This window comes from Dromiciops gliroides, chromosome 1 (genome assembly GCF_019393635.1).
Source record: "Dromiciops gliroides isolate mDroGli1 chromosome 1, mDroGli1.pri, whole genome shotgun sequence".
NCBI lineage: Eukaryota > Metazoa > Chordata > Mammalia > Microbiotheria > Microbiotheriidae > Dromiciops > Dromiciops gliroides.
Window position 1 is genome coordinate 469,353,918 of NC_057861.1, and position 21,222 is coordinate 469,375,139.

Genomic DNA, 21,222 nt, shown 5'->3' on the forward strand with positions numbered 1-21,222 from the left:
TCGTAATATATATGTGTATGTGCATTTGTGTACATATGTATACATGTATGCATGTGCTTGCATATATATACACATATATACATATACACACACACACACATACATACATATACAGAAGCCTACAAGGGCTTCATTTTTCTTTTTTTTCCTCATTGGTTGGGGAGGTTGGAGGGAAAGAAAATAGATTTTTGTTATTTAAAAAATCAAATTAAAATTTTTAAATGTTAGGAGTATGGTTTTTTATTTATTTATTTATTTATTTTTAGTGAGGCAATTGGGGTTAAGTGACTTGCCCAGGGTCACACAGCTAGTAAGTGTTAAGTGTCTGAGGCCGGATTTGAACTCAGGCACTACTGACTCCAGGGCTGGTTCTCTATCCACTGCGCCACCTAGCTGCCCCAGGAGTATGTTAAACAGAAAATAAAAAAGGAAAAGCCAAGAGAATCTTCACTCATATTAGGAGGTTAGAGGATGAAAGACTGTGACACAGAAAGGAAAAGAAAGACTGATGATTTTTTTAAAAAAAGAAAAACTGAACATTTAGAGTTATGAGGATATTCCTGTCTAGAGAGGTACCAGATCTACTGAGGAGGAAGCAGCTTCTTTTATTCCAAGAACTGATGATATAGAAAGATAAAACAATTTTAAAAACCATAGAATTGAAGCAAGGAGATAGTGATAATACCTATGTGCCTTCAATGAATTAGTCATCAAGCCTAAAGAAGCTACATACAACACTTAGCACAGTGCCTGGCACACAGTAGACCCTATATAAATGTTAGCTATTATTTATTATTGTTAGCATTATTATCTTTAGAGATGGACAATCCAACATTCTCATTTTACAGCTTGAGGAACCTGAGATTCAGGGATATAGGAAGTGATTTTTCCAAGTTCATTTGCATATGTAAGGGCTAAAATTCTAGCTATACTGTCTAAAATATCTAATGAGTGGTCGCCAATAAATTATAAGCTTTAGCAAGAGTTAGATTTTTAGACATTTATTAAGGAGAATAAGAATTTGGTAAAGAGAGAGAGAAAGGCCTGATTCATCTATCTATTAAAGGGAGAGAGCATTCCTAGCACCTCTTTCCGTCATAGTCCACATGAAAAAAAAAAAAGAGTCAGAGCGCCAGCCTCCCCCTTCTTCCTCCCACAAGCAAACGTCATTTCCTGATGCCAAAGAAAAGACGCATGGTCTTGCCCTCAGAGACCTTCTCCTCATGGTGGAGCTTTCCTACAGTAAGTCTCCAGCAGGTGGCGTCATTCCAATAGTTACACATAACTGGGATTCAGTGCCAGCTTCTCTGAAACCAAATCCAGTACCATTTGGGAGCTGCTGTGGAAAATAGGAGATGTTACAGAATTTGGAAAAGTTTGCCTTGATTTCAAGAAAAGCAGGATGGTAAAATCTTCATTGTTCTGGTTGGTTAGTTTGACTTCAATTTCTGGTAAAATTCTGGATCATGTTATTAAATAGATGTTTTTTCAGAATTTAGTAAGGAATAGCTAGCATTTTATGTAGTGACTATTATGTGTCAGATGAATTACAAATAAATATTATCTCATTTTGTCCTCACAACAACCCTGGTTAGGAAAACTAGGAAACACATATCTGTTAAATGACTTTTAAAATTCCTAGAATTTTACCCTCCCCTTTCCCTACCATTTGAGGAATAGCATTCATTATTTTTCTTAAGAATAAGTATTTTTAGGACCACAGGACCTAGGACCTACATGATTAGTGTGAGCTCACCATAGGTAGCCCAACTCAGTCAATGGATCATGCTTTACTCCCATATTCTAGTCTCTCATACTTTTTCACCTTCCTCCTACTTATTGCTCTGGTGCCTCTCACCATTCCTGGGACTTCCCAGGAAACACCCTTATATGATTGTCCCTCTGTTAGAATGTAAGTTCCTTGGGGATGACACCTGTCTCTCTTTTATATTTGTATCTGCAGTGTTTAACCTAGTGTTTGGCATGTGGTAATTGTTTAATAAGGGCTTTATTTATTCATTCATTCAGAGTTGAAGAGTGATCTTAGATGGTATACTCCAACCTTCTCCTTCTATTTTCTTTCATTTGTTTCGTGGGGCGATGAGGGTTAAATGCTTTGCCCAGGGTCACACAGCTAGTATGTGTCAAGTGTCTGAAGCCGGATTTGAACTCAGGTCCTCCTGAATCCAGGGCTGGTGCTTTATCCACTGAACCACCTAGCTGCCCCTTCTATTTTCTTTTAAATTCTATTTGTTTTTATTCTGAACCCAAATACTAAAGAAAATGGATGTTTCCATAAGCAAATTAGAATATTTGTTTTTCCTTTTAAGTAACTTAAGTGTAACTTTCAAAGCTTATTTTTGTTTGTCTTTCTTTTCACCTTACTTCTGTGCAATTTTAAACTGCTTCAATTAGCCTCTTCTTTTTTCTTTTTCTGACAACTCTATTATCATTCATTTTCCTCCTAATTCCTCGCCCATTTGAAAATAATAATAATAATAATAATAAAAGAATAGCAACATTTTTACACCAAATGTGCATAGTCAGGTAAAACTAATTTCCACTTTGCTTGTGTCTGAAAATGTATATAATTCTGTATCTTGATCCCCTCTCTCTCAGGAGGCAACCCCCTCATTTCAGACTGACTGAGGTCCAAAGATCAGGGTGACAGTGATTAGAGTGGTGACAGTAGGATTCTATGTTTTCTTATCACAGATTTTTCACTATACCATGCCACTATGACTTTACTTATTTCTTAAGATAAAAATTGGGGGTGTGGAACAGTTTGAATAGAGAAGCAACTAGCTAAAGAGAGCTTAACTTTAAAGTAAAGCTTATTTCAGACAGTATGGGTGACATGAATTGCAAGTCCCATATTTTGTTCAATGGCTGAAGTGCCATTTGAGTCTGAGACTATGTGCAGGGATTGGTATCCTCCACTTATCCCATAAATTTTCCACACTATAAGAAGGGGATATCAACTATATGATTTTATAGGACAACATTTTAATGTTAATTAATAATAATTATAACAGTAGTAATCATAGTAGTAGTACACATATAGCTAACATTTACATAACACATTAAGATTTGCAAAGTACTTTACATATGTTATCATTTAATCCTGAAGGCAAACCTGTGAGGTAGTTAAATTTTACAGATAGGGAAACTAAGAATGAAAGGTTAAGAGATTTGCCCCAGGGTATACAGGTAGGAAATGTCTTAAGCAGGAGTGGAATCCAGGTCTTCCTAACTTTAGGTCAAGGTCTTTATCCACAGTGCTACTTAGCTCTGTTTCATCTCATCTTTTGTCTTGAAAAATGAGTGGTAGGTTAACAGTTACAAAATTTTCACATAATTATATCATTTCCAAATGACATTTTGGGGAATATACCCTTCAACAATCAACTGGATTCCTTTATTTGAATGCAACTCAGTGTTCAAATCCGTTATATTTGTGTAAGGTTTCTTATTGGTAGAAAGAATGATTACTCTATGCCATAAGCTTGTGTGAAGGGCAGAGTTGGCATGAGAGCTTGGAAAAAGAGAAACCTTTTTGCTTTTTAGCATTGAGAGAACACAGATGGTTCCAGACTCCTTTCAGGGAGCTACCCCCAGAGAAAGAGAAAAAAGATTTTGTGAAGCAGCACATATCTAGAGGAACTAGTGCTTTGACATATCCTTGATTTCCAGTTTATTTATATTCTCTCTGTGTGTCTCTGTCTCAGTCTGTCTGTCTGTCTGTCTGTCTCTCTCTCTCTCACACACACACACACACACACACACACACACACAGTTGAGCTGAATATCTCATTCCCAGTGTGAGAGCTCATTTACTCTGTTTTCTGCTATTTTCAAATATATCACCTCTCACCTGGACTACATTGCAATTGACTGCTTATGTCTCCAAATATGAATCTGTCCACTTAACTGCCAAAGTGAATTTCCTAAAGTTGATCAAATCACTCCCCTGCTCAGTAAATTTCAGTGGCTTCCTGTTACCTCTGATATGAAATATAAACTCCTCCTTCTGTTTGCTATCGGTCATTTATAATCTGGCCTCGGACTAGCCCTTCAGTTTTACTATACATTACTTTCATTTATACACTCTACATTCAAGCCAAATTGACTTCCTTACTATTCCTCATATATGGACTGTACCTCTCATCTCTGTGCCTTTGCATTGGCTTTCTTCCACGTTTAGAATGTACCACCTGTGTTTATTAGCATTAGTAGTTTGCTTCAAGGTTCAGGTTGAGTGACACCTTATACATGAAACTTTTCCTCAGTTTTAGAAGCTAATGTGTCCTCATATATGCAAAATAAAATGTATCAGGTAACTCTTTTGTATATATTTACTGATGTTCATGTCTCCCCTGATAGAATATAAGCTTTAGAAAGCAAATACTCTTTCATTTTTATTTTTATTTCCCTACCCAGTGCCTGGGACACATCAGGTGTGATCAAGGGGAGAAAAAGCACAAGTGCTGAAAGTAAATATTTAAGACACAAAGATAAACAAAAACAGTGACAGAGAAAACCATATAGATACAAAGAGAAATAAAACTAGCCATGTATAAGGTCGTTTCTTACATTTGTACTTAAAGCTCTAGCACCTACCTGGGTCATAGTAGACATTTAATAATGCTTGTTGATTGGTTTCGAGTTGTAATGTTGATTTTTCCACTGTTTTTCATTGGTTTACTTGAAATTTTTTGTCTAAATAATCACACTCAGATTCTGTTTTTTTTTTTTCCTCTTAGTGCAGACACTTCTAGAGAGAACTAATTCTCTCTGGTATTATCAATTTCAAGGAAAGAGTGAATAGCAGATATTTTCCAGTTGTAATCAACTGGATTTCTTCTGCCCTCTCATATACCCGATCACACCTATAGAATTCAAGAAAGCACACCTAGATTTAATATTCCCTGAATTCTATAGGTGTGATCGAGTATAACCTTTGGGGTTATCACTGTCTCCTAGCTCCAGTCAGGTAGTAGCCCCACCTAATTGACTTTACTGCTATAGAATTTTATCTCCCCTTACTTCTTAGGTATGTTCTTCCTGATATCTAGTTGGTCAATCTAAACTTTAATGTTCCCTTTGATTCCTGGATATGTCTTTCCTGTTATCTGGTCATCTTTAGTTTTACTTCTCACAGGAGAAATTTCTTCTGATTTATCCTAAGCCCCATGTTATTAATGTGTTAATTTTTTCTTATGTGGGGGTGTGGGGATGGTGGTGGGAGTGGCTTGTGGTGTGTGGCTCTTGCTCATACAAGACATTTCAAGGACAAATTACCATGTGAGAGAGGAGGCCAGATTGTGAAATATCCTGTACAACTTGTTTTAACCTATAATGGAAATTCTGGTCACCTACCTCAGCATAAATTTACTGTTTATACTCTGTGTTTCTATGTCTCTTTGTACTTTTGTGGTTCAGCCTCAGTGCATGTATTCCATCTCTGGACTGTGTCTTTGAGCTATCTGCTCCCAATGGCAAGAATGCACTCCCTCCTTAACTACTGCATACATAGATAACACACATGTACATACATACATATATATCCATATATCTTCTTCCTTCTCCAGGTCTTTAATTTCCAAACTATGTCTACCAATGCTGATCTACAACTGTTCTTCAACTTAAAGAGTGAGAGGGTTACACAGGACACAAGTGGCTTGCCCAGGATCCCACAGCAAGCATGTAAAATCAGGGCGTGAATTCAGGTTTTTCTGATTGGTTTAGAGTTGTAATGCTGATTCCAATGCTACTCTTTATTTATGACACCATGCTATTAGAGTGGGTTGCTAGAACTAGAAGGGACTTTAGTTTAAAAAAAATTTAACATATTGTGTTTATACATATATATGTATATATGTGTATATATATATACATACATACATATATTATACTTGATTTTAATGAATAATTACTTGAAATGTTACTGAAGCATTTTCCTAAAACTTATCCTAAATTTCCAGGAACAATGATCACTATAACTGAAAAGAAAATAACCTTTGTTACTATAATTTTTTTAATATAAAAATTCTAAATGCCAGATTGCCGTTCAATATGTTTGTTAATCATTTCTTTCCCCATCCAATTACTTTCTGCTTTAGTCCCTTCCCACTGGGGGAGTACATAGGAAGCTTTTGTTTATTTTTAATAATGTACAATAAATTTAAAGTGAACATAAGTAACCAATACATAGGACTTGCTTATGTTGGTTTTGCTATTTCTTTAAAAGTGATGTTCTTATCCAAAATCATGATCCTTTTAACAAGACTTCTTTAACACTTCATTATATTTTCTACCAGAGATGAAAAAGGATAATGTTACTAGGGTAGCAAGAAAAAGAAAAGCAGCTAGAGATTCTTTTTGTTGGCCAGTCAACTGAATATTGACCAGCTGTCTTCATGAGAAAGAAATAAATGGTGGTGAATAAGCCAGAGTCTAGTTTTCCAAGGAGCTCAATGATTTTCCCAAATCAATACAGTTCATCAGGCTTCAGAACAAAAGCTGGAGGGTGGGAGTGGAGGGGGGAAGGAGATGTGACAGTGATGGAAATGCCTGTGTGTTCTTTTGTGTAGTAGACTCATGGAGACAGTTTCTTCAGTTTAGTTTTTCAGTACCTATTCAGTATATTTTATGAGAAATCCCTTTGTTTTTTTGTTTTTGTTTTTTAAGAGTCAAATAAACTGCCTTCCAGATGATCACATGACACTTGCAAAAAAAACCTGTCAGAGTGGCATTAAATAAACCCCCACCTCTTGTTTAAATACAAAGAGCAGCTTTTCAACATATGTTGTTTACTTTCTGCTCTTTGTGAAGCACATTCATTTGAATTAAATTTTCATTTTCCCAGTATTTACACTCACCAACAACATTCAGTAAACTAACCCTGCTCAATAACTTACAGAAAATAATATGTAATAAATAGTATTAATAGTGTTGAACTGTTAGGAGTGAGACAATTAATGTAGGAAGATTAATGCCCACTTATTCCTGCCACTGACTGGGGAGATCTAACTAGCAAGTTTTACTCCTTTAGTCTTCTAATTTTTAATGCTCAACTTTACTCTTGAATGGCAATATACTAGAGCAATGTGTCTCAAGTTTATATGAGCCTAGAGCAGGACACTAAAGCATGAAGTGTTTCATTACGCTTTTCCATTGTTAGTGCTGCCCTATCTTCTGAGCTCCAATCCTGCACATTATTTGTTCAGATAAAGCCCAATGTGGAGGGTGACTAATCACAGGTCTATGTTCCAGATGGTTTTGATTACAGGAAGTGATTAAAGTGACTCCCCAAACATTCAACCCAGCATTGGAGGGTGGAGGGGCGGGATAAAGGGAGGGGGAAAAGAAGAGAGGAGAAGGAAGGGGGAAAGGAATAGGGAGGGGGAAAGAGGATTTATAGCTGCTAAATAGAAGCTTATTGTAAGCATTTTCATTCTTCAACTAACAGTATTTAGTGGGTAATTTAATTACAAATTGAAAAAAATCCCCAGATTGTGATAAACCTGCCCATTTGAAAAACAGATCTATCTGTAGCTAGAAGCTTTAAAGATGTTTTTTTTTTTTAATGATAAAAACTGGCTTGTCACCTGGCATTTAAAATTACAAGTGTGAAATTTTACAGCAAACCTTTATGAGCCTGTTATATGAATGTCAGTGACTTAGAGCATGCCCAACAGTGTCCATTTTTAGAATCATTATTTAATGTGCAATACTGAAAATGAAGATAAATGCACATTACTCCACACTCATGAAGCTGCCTATGACACTTTGACACTTTTGTTGTAACTAAAATATTTCAAGTGGAAAATGTGGAAAAAATTTCATAAACCAATAAGAAAGATTGCATGACAATATTATTGAGTGGTTTATGTTTTATTTTGCTTTGGTTTTTTGCATGAACAAATGTTATATATATCCAGATGTGGTAATTTGAATAAGAATTCAAAAATACTAGATTTTGTTTTACACACACCATTGCAGTACTTACAAAGGGCATCATTCACAAGAATGCAATGAGATACTTTAAGACTACCTACCGACAATATATAAACTGGGTTAGTTTACCCCATTGAAACATTAGGCATTTGCCCAGTTCTTGGAAAAAACATACTCTCACAAACGCCAGGAATGAATAATTTGCATACCAGACTTACAGCATCTTCAGAACAGAAACCATCTGTAAAGAACTGTCTTATTTAATAAGTCAACTGCACATACAAAGATTATGTTGATTGTTCAGTTTTGTGTAGCTTTATATTATTAAGGAGGCAATTAATCAATTCAATATTAAATGTCTACTAGGTGCTAGGGATACAAAGATGAAAATGAGAGCACCCCCTCCTGCCTTCAAGGAGCTTAAAATTCAAAACTGATGATGTGATATTTATACAAATGAGTATGATAAAAGGTAAAAATATTCTAGTAGAAGGGTTCTTAACCTTTTTTATGTGTCTTGGATCGCTTTGGCAATCGAGTGAAGCCTATTGACCTCTTCCTCAGATAATATCTTTAAATGTATAGGATAAAATACATAGTATCACAGAGGAGACCATTTATATTAAAATAGTGATGAAGAAATTGAAAACAAAAACAAGTTCAAGGGTCTCAGGTTAAGAATCCTGACTCTAATATTCGAGGAATTGTTCAATGGAGTTGGCATTAGAGCTGGGCTTTCAATAGATGGAGATATGGAAGAAAAAATTGGGAGGCTAGCATGTGGCTGTGCAAATTCACTTGTGTTTGAGAATTATAAGAGATCCAGAAAGAATTAATAATACAATTTGAAGGTGAAAAAGAATGGAGGCAAGGGGGCTGGGAGTAAAGAGTAGTGGGTTCTAGAGATTACTAACTAAGGGAACCCTTTCCATTCTGAAATTCTGATTCAAGTTCAGGCTTTAGCACTAATTCACATGTAAAATCTTGAGCAACTGATTCTTGTTTTCTGCACTTCAGTTTCTTCATTGATTACAGTAGGGTAATTATTTGCCTTGACTGACTCATAAAAATGATAATAGTTCACCTCTACATAGTACTTTAAGGTTTACAGAAATATTTATATTATTCTATATACAACTCTGTGAGAAAGTATTATGGGAATTAGCCTTCCCATTCTATAGGTGAAGAAACTGAAGCTCTGAGAAATGAATTAATTTATCCATGGCCATACAGCTAATATGTATTGAGGGCAGCATTCAAAACCAAGCCTTTCTTACTCCCAATCCAGAACTCTATCCACTATGGCATTAAGGTAGTTTTGAAGTCTAAATAAGGTCATATATGTGAATATATTATTAATAATAGTAAACATTGATGTTAATAAAAATGTTATTAATATTCTTATTATTAATAATAAAATGGTTAGCTTTATATACATCAGTTTGGAACAGCCCTTTTTGCACTATGAAATATCTGCTTGATTTTCATTTCAAGGTTTTATTTTTTTAAATAAATTATATTTTAATCTTGTGTTTTTACATCTAAATTTCTCCTAGTATCTCTTCTCCTTCCCTTTCCCAGAAAGCTCTCATGTATATACAACAACAAAAATTAAAGAAAAATATAAAAAGAGGAAGAAGAGAAAAACAGCATCAAAACCAATCAATATATCAACAAAATCAAAAAGTGCAATATTCCATCCCTTTGGACCCTCATATCTCTTCAAATGAGTGGCAGGAAGTGTTTTATTCATATCTCTTCTTAAAGCATGTTCATATCAAGGTAATTTTTGAAGAGAAGACCCCATTCTTATTGTGTAATTCTTAAAATGTTACATAGCATGAAGGATTATAGAACAATAGAATTGAATACTTTAAGAAACCTTAGAGATAATCTAGTCTAGTCCCCATTTTTTTAATTGGAGTAAATTAGATTTTTAAAATTTATCAGAAAGTTCCTTTGTTATTCAAAAGCTATCTGCCTTATTTTTTGTTCTTTGTTACCACGCTACTTCATTCTATAATAGTGCTCCTAGTTCACATATGAACCCGCATTTATTTTATCAGGGCAACTAGTGATGCAGTGGACTAGAAATGACGGGTTCTGTGGTCAGGAAAGACTTATCTTCCTGAGTTCAACTTGGACTCATAGGCTTACTAGCTATGTGACCCTGGCCAAGTCACTTAACTTTGTTGATTCTGTAAAATGGGCTGGAGAAGGAAATTGCAAACCACCTCCAGTATCTTTGCCAGAAACCCCAAATAGGGTCACAAAGAGTTTAGACATACTGAAAAATGAGTGATAAATTATTTCATCTTTAAGGACTCTTTTCAAGGATCAAATTCATGTTAGTGTTTTGTTTGTAGGTGGAATCTTGTTTTAAGGTGAATTCTAATTTTTCTAACTCAAGGCAGCATTTGTGAAAAGGGCTAGGGTGGGGAGGCAGCAAAGGCATCTAGTGATATCTAGAAGTAATTAGTTGTGTGGGATGGGGAAATCACTTCAGTACTCTGGGCTTCAGTTTCCTAACCTTGTAAATGAGAGGGTGAAGTAACATATTTAAGGATAAATTGTAGATTCTCATAGAATGTGAGAACCAAAAAATACCTCAAGAGATCAGCTATTCAAGGGATGGCTCACACTTTTTGTATGTGTGATGGATTCCTTTGGTAGTTTGCTGAAGCCTTCGGAATCCCTCATAATAATAATAATTTTTAAATGCATAAAATAAAGTACATAGGATTACCAAGGAACACGATTTTGTTGAAATTCAGTTATTAAAACACCTTTTTAAAAAAGCTTATGGACCTCAGGTTAACACACTCCTATTCTGATCCAACTTGTTAATTTACATAAGTAATTTGTCCAAATTATACAATAAGTAATGGTGAAGTTGTGATAAGAATACAGTTTCTGGTTCCTAAACCCAGTGTTCTTTCCAGTGTTCTGAGTCAAGTGCTTTTCAGTGCTAAAATTCCTTTTTGTAATTCACTCATTATATAATAGGAACAATCATCAACGACAACAAAATTGTGAATAAAAGCCTTTGGGAAGGAAAGTTCATATCCTGGACTGGTCTTCAGAGGTTTCCCTCTGTATTAGATTGGCCTAGTGATTTCTCCAAGCTTCTGTTTATGTCTCCAGAGCAAAACCACTTCTCTGCACTTGCTGAAGGCTTGATTAAATTAAACTGAGGGGGTTGCTAGATGTAAAAAGAGGTTCCTCATCCCCATTGTATATTACTAAATGAATATGTATAAAAAACATTATTAAGTAGTTATTAGTTGCTAGGCACTATGCTAAGCACTGCAGATACAGATACAAAAGCCAAGATTATCGTATAATATAATTTAGGCATATAAAATAAATTTTTAATTCTCTTTTGCTAATGGAGAGGAGAGATGGTACAAAAAAAGGTGATTCCAAACTCATTTTATTTTGTCTTTAAATATAATTGAAGTTTTCGGGTATGATTATAGGTGATTATAACAATAATAGCCGTTTCCAGTGATTAAGGTTGACAAAGTGCTTATTGAAGGAATAAATGATCTGCAAAGAAAATACTTATGCGTGAACTCCTTAGAAGTGTACATTTGTTAATATTTAATCTGTTTGTTTTTATCACCATAATCAATGGTGAGGTCTGTTAAAGACAAAGACCACCCTTAATTGAAAACTAGACACTGCCTTGTAAGCAGTGTTTTAGTAAATATTAATTATGCCAAGTAATATGAGCATTTTGTTTTTTACAACTGACTGTCATTATTAAAAAAAGAGAAAACAACAACCAGAAGTGGAGACTTCAAAAAACATCATCCTTATTTTGAAAACAATTCTGACTATTATAACCTGTTTTGAGAGTATGGTACTATAGGTGATGCTTAGATCTACTTAATAGCAGGCAACGTGTAAGCATGGCAAGACAAAAGAAAAGAAAAAAAACAGTCCCTGATCTCTAGGAGCTCTCAGTCTGATGGAGGACACAACATGTAAGCAGCTTTCTACACACAAGTTCTATTTGGGATAAATTTGGGGTAGTTTTAGAGGAAAGCATTAAGATTAAGTAGGACTAGGGACAGCTAGGTGGCGCAGTGGATAGAGCACCAGCCCTGGAGTCAGGAGTACCTGAGTTCAAGTCTGGACTCAGACACTTAACACTTACTAACTATGTGACCCTGAGCAAGTCACTTAACCCCAATTGCCTCACTTAAAAAAAAAAAAAAAGATTAAGTAGGACTAGGAAAGGCTTCTTGCAAAAAAGTAGGATTTGAGCCTCATGAGACATAGAAAGATCTCGATTCAGATCCTACATTAGGCACTAGTCATGTAATCCTGGGAAAGTCATTTAACCTTCCTAGGCCTCAGTTTCTTCATCTGTAAAATAAAAAGGTGGAAATTAATGACCTCTAAGTTCCCTTACAACTCTAAATCTATGATCCTTTAATCCCATAACTTCTAGGTGGAAAATATTTTATTACATAATAGGGCAGCACAAACTTGCTTTTGGGCTAGAGAAATTAGTAACAAAAGGAAGTAGCCCAGGGGCAGCTAGGTGGCGCAGTGGATAGAGTACCAGCCCTGAATTCAGGAGTACCTGAGTTCAAATCCGGCCTCAGACACTTAACACTTACTAGCTGTGTGACCCTGGGCAAGTCACTTAACCCCAACTGGCTCACCAAAAAAAAAGTAAGTAGCCCAATTTAATTTTTCAGCTTCTATTGGAAAAAGGAATATAAAGATGAATTTGGTGGTTTTCAGGCCCCAGCGAAGAAACAAATGGGCTAGTAGGAACCTTTTAAGGATATTCTGGAAAGGCTTAAGGAGGAAACTGAACTTATCTGGCTAGGATATTTCACAGATCCTGCACAAGGCGGGAGGAAGCCCTGAGATGACCATCACCTCCTCATTGCCACACCTTCTCTGTCTGACTTCCTTTCTTTCTCTCTCACCTTAACTTTTTAAAGGTTGACAAAGCAGTTTAGTACAAGTATTAGTATTTTCATTTTGCAAATGAAGAAACTAAGGCTTAGAGAGTTTTGTGACTAGCCCAAAGTCACAAAGCAAGTATGCAGTGGAGGAAGGATACAAACATAGGCCTGTTGCTTCCAAATCCACTGTTAATAATATAAAAAGAGAAAAATCTTTCATTCTGTATATATAAAGAGTGTCTTTATAGTCAGAGGTGGTGAACATAATCTTTTCCATGAAGATTCTTCCAGTAATCTAGTTGCTCTCTTTATAGTATTCATCTGAATACTGAATAACTTTTGAAAACAGAAAATGTCAGTTCAGAAGAACCTGTTATTGGTTGATAGGTATCTATCTTATCTGTTCAAGCATTTTTGCAAATTTAGACTTACAGTGTGAAATAGTGCTGTAACTTAAGGCTTATAATATTTTAAGGCACATTAAATTTTTTTCCATCTTTTAAAACTTTTGAATCTTGTATTTTATTACCCAGATTTACCATTAAACACTTTACCACCCTTCTAAAATGCCCATTTAGGTACTATAAATGCAAAAGTATATTTCTACTCTTTAAAATAGAAATAAATGAAACTGACTCCAAGTTAAATGTGTGGGGATATTTCAATTTTAATGGCCTCTGGGTAGCAAAAATAGTGTGATAGATTTTTTCAGAGTATCATAAATACAATTCTTTTTCATCTTCATATATTTAAATATTTATGTTAAGTCCACAATAATTTTTTTAAAAAACTAAGGAGCCACTAGCTGACACTAATTGTAATTTTCTCCACACTTGAGGAAATAGTTGATTAGGTAATTACCTATCCACAAGTTTGGTAGGAACTGTCAGAAATGGATAGAGCATGAAAGAAAATGTGTCATTTTTTGTGGAAATTTTAAAATGTAAGTGGAAATACTATTCTGGGCAGCTAGGTGGTAGGGTGAATAGAGCACTGGGCTTGGATTCAAGTAGACTCATCTTTCTGAGTTCAAATCTAGCTTCAGACTCTGGGCAATTCACTTAACCCTGTTTGCCTCAGTTCCTCATTTGTAAAAAGAGCTGAAGAAGGGGCGGCTAGGTGGCGCAGTGGATAGAGCACCGGCCCTGGAGTCAGGAGTACCTGAGTTCAAATCCGGCCTCAGACACTTAACACTTACTAGCTGTGTGACCCTGGGCAAGTCACTTAACCCCAACTGCCTCACTAAAAACAAAAACAAAACAAAACAAAAAGAGCTGAAGAAGGAAATGGCAAACCACACCAGTAACTTTGGCGAGAAAACCCCAAATGGGGTCACAAAGAGTCAGACACAACTAAGACAACTCAACAACAAAGAATTATTCTAACCTACAGTAAATAATTTTTCTGTTCTTCCAAAGCATGGATTCTTAACGTGTGTGTGTTTGTCCCCTACACTCCAATGGCTGTTTAGTTAAGCTTATGTATAGACCCCTTAACAGAGTAAAGTTTTTTAATGCATAAAATAAACTACATAAGATTACAAAGAAAATAAATTATATTGAAATATAGTTATCAAAATATTTTTAAAAACATGTTAATTGACCCCCAGTTTAAGAATCCCATTTATAGTGTAATTGCTAAAGTTATCAGTTGCCTTCTTCATCAGAAGATAGTAATACTTATTCATCTGATACACACTGACACTGAGAATTTCTTGTATTTTATGCTTTGTCTTATTGTGAGGTGTTTTTCAGCAAGGGTCTTATCTTTCTTCATATTCCTAAGTCTGATTTACCCCTATGTTGTTTGTATTCTTTTAAAAAATAACTATTTAGCAGTAAAACCTTTCCAAACACTATAAAGTGGTATATAAAAGGGAAACAAATAATCTCATAGTTCTTGCTGTATACATTTACACAGGACCTTCTTTCCTCAGCTTCCCCAACATGTTTCCCATTTTCATGGTTTAATTTCATTGAGTGCAGTGAATGGAAGATTATTTATTAAGCAACTTATTAAGTAAGTTATGTGCCAAGCACTTTGATAAGTGTTAACATTATATTTTAGCTATCTGAAAATGACCTGTCTGGGAAAGATGTTTTCTTTGCAGTTTATATAATTTGAACATTTTAATTTTTTAAAGGTTATTTTGAATGTGGGTTACAAAATATTACAAGACTTCAACCCTTCAGTGAAAGGATAATCCACTTTTCTCTCTCTGAATCAAAACATGCTAAAACATACCGATTTGACTTCCTGTGACAGATGTTGTTTGAACCTAAGTCTTCCTACCTACATAACACTGTAGAATTTATGTGAGAAAAGTTCAAACTATTTACTTCCCCTCTAGGAACTTTGTTAAATGGGTATACATGTATTTATTTGTATGAATTCTAGGCACACATAAATATTGTACAGTATTCTGAATTGTCAGGTACAGAAAGAAAAATTAAAAGTAGGATGTAATAAACTATGGTGGATAGCGACTGTTGAAAAAAAAAAGTTCCCCAAGAAGTAACATGACATCTAGAAAATAGGAGGCGACTCTTTTGGTCTTTTTGAAATTGAAATGGATCTTTATTTGCATACATGGATTTGTTTAAAAAATGTTTTTAATGTTCATTTCTTGATATTTTTGGAAGGCATTTGAATATGTCTGGCTCCTCAAAATAGCAAGGAGAGATTTGAATGGTTTACTATGGTGATTTCATCTTCAGTTTAGCTATTGTCAGCTTCAAACTGAGCCACAGATAAACTATGATTTACTACTTGTTTTGGAATTCATTTCCTCTCTCAGCCCCCAAACTCTTCTTTATCCTGTTTTGCTACAACACATTCTGTTCTTACAGTCCTGAATAGGTTTAAATGTTATCTTGGAAAGCTCAGTGGCATGGATCTTGGTGTATAAACACAACACAGTTTAGCAGACAATAACCTTTCATCTCACTGACAATCTTTGTTATCGAAAACAAACCAGTGTTTGATTTACTGAATCTGGGAGCATTAGGCAACCCTTTCTCATTGTTGGGATTATTCCTCCTAGATAAAAAAACAAAAACCCCAACAAAACAAAAAAATGGTTTTGACTTATATATTCTTCTCTCTCACTCCATCTCACCCTTTTGCATGTTCAGCACTCTGGTGTATTACATTCTTTCCCCCCTCCTTTTTGAAGCTCATTTATGTGCGGCACTTGCTTTTTGAGGTTTCTACTGCAGTGCTCAATCCAGCCAATCAGATACTTGTGTTCCCAGAAGGAGCGAACCAATCCCAAACCATTTTTTTTTTTTTTTGCTGGAAACATGAAACCCATAGGGGGAAAGCAGTAACAAAAGCCTTTTGGCGCAGGCAAATGTTAAGTGTTTGTGCAGACTTTTCCTGTTTTTAATTTTATTACTTCAAGAATGGAGCATTTATTGTTTCTTTCATGTTTCCTTTCAAGCATTTTTAATTATACATTTGTACTACATTGGGGCCTCTGGAACACGGTGACTCAGCTTATTGCATCTAAAGCTAAAATGCAGTAACCCTCTGGCAATGCAGATGTATTCTTCAGCAGTAAATATAGCTGGCATGCTAAAGAATTTTAAGCAGCTGGAAAGGTCTTTGACATCACACACAGTGCCCTAGAGGAGACAATGTGAAAAACAAATCAATCTTCCCCTTCTCTTTCTTTAACCTTTTTTTTTTCCATAGAAGGGAGTGTGTGTGTCTGTGTGTGTGTATCTTAAAATGATAAAATATTGTTTCCCCCAACTAGATTACATTGTGCAAATTCTGACTAAATACTCAATTGTCGATTCTGATCTCAATATTAATGTAATATTGTAAGATCTTTTATTTCCTAAGGGAAATCCAATTGCCCTAACCATGATTGAAGAAAGGCTTGTTTTTTATTATCATTTTGTCTGCTAGACTTGTTAGAATGAATAGAATTCAGCTATCCCTTAAGTAATAGCAATACAATTCTTATGGGAAACAATTATCAATTCTACATTGATAATTTTTAAGATCTCTCCTCTAGTTATGTGATGACCTGGTTTGTAAGCTTAGGTTACCTTGATACTGCTGCCTAGAACATATGAAAAATCACAGATTGAATGCTATTAAGCAAACCAAACAGAATATGGTTTTAATAATGTCCCAATGTTTGTTTCCAAGAGAAAGTGAGGTTGTCTGTAGAAAACAATGAACACTTAAATGTTTCCTTCGTTTATTCTGTGAGAATAAGAATTTGATTGATTAGCTCAAAAATCCGGGTGCTTTTAGGGTAGGCTTGAAAGTGTATTTTTTTTTTCATTCTGTAAATTTTGAAGGGAAATGAAAAGTGCATCATGTACTTTATGTTTCCCTGTAACATTTGGCGAGCAGTCAAGTTTAGCAAGTCACAGATGCAGCACTAAATTAAATCATCTGTAAGGCAGAGTTGGTGAAAACAGAATAGTTCATAGGAAGCATGGGGGGGAGGCAGGGGTGGGGCATTATTTATTTATTTTTTTTAATCCTCTGTGACAGGCACTCTAAGATTGATACTACCAGGAATAATCCTGGAAGTAAAGCTTTTGTGAAGATCTTTTTCTTTTCCTTTTTTTTTTAGAGTGCTATTTTAGGACAGCTTTTTGTAAAACAGGACCAAATACTGATTTGATTCACCTGAGTTTGGATTCATTGTTCTCTCGGAGAAAGTCTGTTAATATTAAAGTTAAAGAGCACTTTGTTGAAGAACACTGATGATTGAATGTTTTTGGACCTACTCTGGGCTCATACTTTCCCATACCTTAATGGTCTGCCTGTATTTTAGCGGGATGGGGGAATATAAATTTTATTTTATTTTATGTGAATTGAAGAAAAAACAGATTACTTTCGGTCTCCTGATTTAAACACTGGTAACTGGCACTCAGTTTATGTTGGCTGACTGCCAAAAGAAAGCAATTAAATGTAATAGAAAAATTAAGAGGTGAGTGTTGCCCTTTTACAGCAGAGAGATATGATTACACTCTCACACATTCTCTCTTATTCATTCACACACACACACACACACACACACACACACACACACACATTGATAATTTCCTGTGGGTTTTAAGTTGAGGTCATTGAAAGCAGAAGTGAGGAAGCATGGGCTTTTAAAATCATAGTCTTTTAAAAGTAAATGAGAGTAAGACTGTGTTCATAAAAATCAATTAAAAATGAAAACAGTACCTTTGTACTAACTGATAATTCTGTGTTCCTCCCCCAACTACAGGTGTCTTAGTGGTAAATGTCACATGGAGGAATAAGACCTATGTGGGCACTCTGCTGGATTGTACAAAACATGATTGGGCACCCCCAAGGTAACTGGCAACTATTTACTTAAATAGTCGTTCTTTTCCCTTTCCTTTCTAAAAGGAAACTCTATGCAAATTAATATTAATTTGAAACCAAGAAGAGAAATTCATAATTCTGAACACATGTTAAAAACATAGCTGTTAAAGTTTCTCCTCATCTTTTCCCCATGTTATTTAATGCTTTTCCATGCCGTGCAAATTTAAGCTCACTTTGAGGTCATTTTAGATGCTTTTACCTAGTTTTCTAAAAAATTAAATGTCTTTGGTGGCAGACTCTACTCCAGTTGATGAAATTACCAGTGGAAGAAATGGGCTGCCCTTGTGATTCAAATACTGTTGATGACTTTGGAGTACCAAATACTTTCTTTATGTTTCCTAAGTTTCACTTTTGTTGCTTTTGCTTGCCTAGGTTTTGTGAGTCGCCAACATGTCATCTGAGATGAGAGGTGGGCGAGGAAGAGGGAAGCGAGCAAGGTCTGCAGCAATGTTCCCGGAAATGATGCTAGCTTTGCAGAAGCTAGAGGGCTACAGAATAAGAAACAGAGGTGGTGCTAATGGAAAAGGGAGGAGGGGTAGCCTTAATTCAAGTGGACGTAGAACACTCCAAACTGTGCGTTGAAGATATCAAAGCCAGTCCCTCTTCTACCATAAGAGAAAAAATAAGCCTCCTATGGAACTGGATTTGACTCCAGTTCAGAGAGACAATAAATCTGGAAAGCGTGGATTCGGTACTAATTCTAGAAGCACTCCACCACCCCTCAGGGGAAAACCAGACACTACTTTTTGGACCAAGGTTGTGCTTCTCCAGTATTAATTGATTGCCCACACCCAAATTGTAACACAAAAGTACAAGCACATTAATGGACTGCGGTACCACCAGGCTCATGAACACTTTAGACCCAGAAAGCAACTGGAATTTGAGCCTGAGAGTGAGGACAAAATTCAGATTGTGAGGAAGCATTGAGTACCATGACATCTCAATTCAATGAGCCAAGCACAAATATATCAACATTTGATGCACTAAAAGCACCAACATCCCCTAGTTCTCTAAACACACCGGGAACACCCAAGAGCAAAAAAGAAATGATTAATAATGGCCCAAGTTCAATTATGAGTGCTAAAGCTGGCAAGAATTCTGGCAAAAAGAAGGGCCTTAACAATGAACTCAACCTTCCAGTGATCTCTAATATGGCAGCCACATTGGATAGCTGCTCAGTAACAGATGGCAGTTCGGCTACTGAAATGCCCAAATTGGAAGCAGAGGGACTAATAGACAAGAAAAATGCAGGGAGATAAAGATAAGAGCAAAAAAGCTAATAGTTGCAAAGTGGACAAAAACCTTTCCAAACTAAAACCTGCCAAGGCTATTGCTCCTGCTCCAGCTCCTACTCCTCCCCAATTGATAGCTATTCCTACGTGCAGGCCTTTACAACTACCACTACAGGTCAATATCAGGATTGCCCTCACTCACAACCACTGTTGTTTCAGGCTACACCAAAGAGTCCTCCATTAAAACCTATTCAACCAAAGCCCACAATTATGGGAGAGCCAAGCACTATAAACCCAGCTCTCACATCACTCAAAGACAAAAAGAAAAAGGAAAAGAGAAAGGTAAAAGATAAAGAAAGCAAAGAGTCAGGAAGCCCTAAAATGGATGTGAAGCTAGGAAAACTTGAGGACACAAAGGGGTCTGGGAAAGATTTATCTGGACATTTTTTAAAGGACCATCTCAGCAAGAATGAAGTGCTAGCTAATGGTCTGTCAGAATCTCAAGAGAGCAGGATGGCAAGTATTAAAGCTGAAGCTGATAAGGTTTACACTTTCACAGACAATGCACCCAGCCCTTCTATAGGGAGTGCTTCCAGAATGGAATGTAACCCTTTGGTGAATGGGCAGTCTCCTATGCCACCATTGCATGTGTTGACACAAAATGGGGCAGAAAGTTCAGCTACTAAAACAAATAGCCCGGCTTATTCTGATATATCCGATGCTGCTGATGACGGTGGTTCTGACAGCAGGTCAGAGGGCATGAGGTCAAAGGCCAGTTCACCTTCAGATATTATTTCTAGTATGACAGTGTTGTAAAAGGGCATTCTTCAGCTACAGCACAATCATCCCAAGTGAAAGAGTCCCCATTCTCCCTATTACCATGGGCTACGATACTTATTATTCTCCAAGTTATAGCACTCAGGCCAAGTCAGCACCCCTGCAGCTGGGAACAGTAGTTACACACAGGGAATGAAGATCAAAAAGGAGTCTGAGGAAGAAATGGAAAGAAAAGACAAGGCAGAGCCATTAGATTCTAAGAAAATGGAAAACAATTCTAATTTACCACCTCAACATCAGTCCGTGATAACTCAAAGACATCCTGCACTTGCCCAATCACTTTATTATGGACAGTATGCCTATGGTCTCTATATGGACCAGAAGTCCTTAATAGCCACTAATCCTGCTTATAGACAGCAGTATGAGAAATATTATGAGGACCAGAGGTTGGCAGAACAGAAAATGGCTCAAACTGGAAGAGACTGTGAGAGAAAAAATGAACTCCCTTTGAAAGAACTGGGCAAGGAGGACAGTAAACAGAAAAATATCCCATCTGCCACCATCTCTAAAGCTCCTACTACTCCAGAGCCTAACAAAAACAATACTAAACTTGGGCCATCATTGCCTAATAAAACTGAGGAGACAGGTAAATCACAGATTCTGTCCAATCACCAGCAGCAGCTTCAGTCCGACAGCTTCAAAGCTAAGCAGATGGAAAACCACCAGCTTATTAAGGAGGCTGTAGAAATGAAATCTGTCATGGATTCCATGAAGCAGACAGGTGTAGACCCAACCACAAGATTTAAACAAGTAAGATGGCCCTAGACATAGAGAGCAGTCTGAGAATTGTACATTTCTGGGCTCGATCTGATTATGCCTTTTGTTCTATAAACAATAAGGATTTCCCCTCCTTAATTTTCTCTTTAAAAAGCATTTTTAAATGTTTTTTTAAATATTTCATA

At 36.1% G+C, this 21,222-nt stretch overlaps 1 protein-coding gene across 1 annotated transcript in view; it reads left to right on the forward strand.

Moving 5' to 3' along the window:
• ZNF608 (zinc finger protein 608) overlaps positions 1 to 21,222 on the forward strand; it is a 213,828-nt gene that overhangs the window by 185,664 nt on the left and 6,942 nt on the right. Inside the window, 16 exon segments of the mRNA XM_043978773.1 lie at positions 18,133 to 18,220; positions 18,624 to 18,640; positions 18,643 to 18,696; positions 18,699 to 18,751; positions 18,753 to 18,814; positions 18,816 to 18,859; positions 18,862 to 18,963; positions 18,966 to 19,054; positions 19,056 to 19,152; positions 19,155 to 19,501; positions 19,503 to 19,634; positions 19,637 to 20,282; positions 20,285 to 20,346; positions 20,348 to 20,365; positions 20,367 to 20,394; positions 20,397 to 21,070. Of these exon segments, the coding sequence (XP_043834708.1) occupies positions 18,133 to 18,220; positions 18,624 to 18,640; positions 18,643 to 18,696; positions 18,699 to 18,751; positions 18,753 to 18,814; positions 18,816 to 18,859; positions 18,862 to 18,963; positions 18,966 to 19,054; positions 19,056 to 19,152; positions 19,155 to 19,501; positions 19,503 to 19,634; positions 19,637 to 20,282; positions 20,285 to 20,346; positions 20,348 to 20,365; positions 20,367 to 20,394; positions 20,397 to 21,070 (2,513 nt within the window).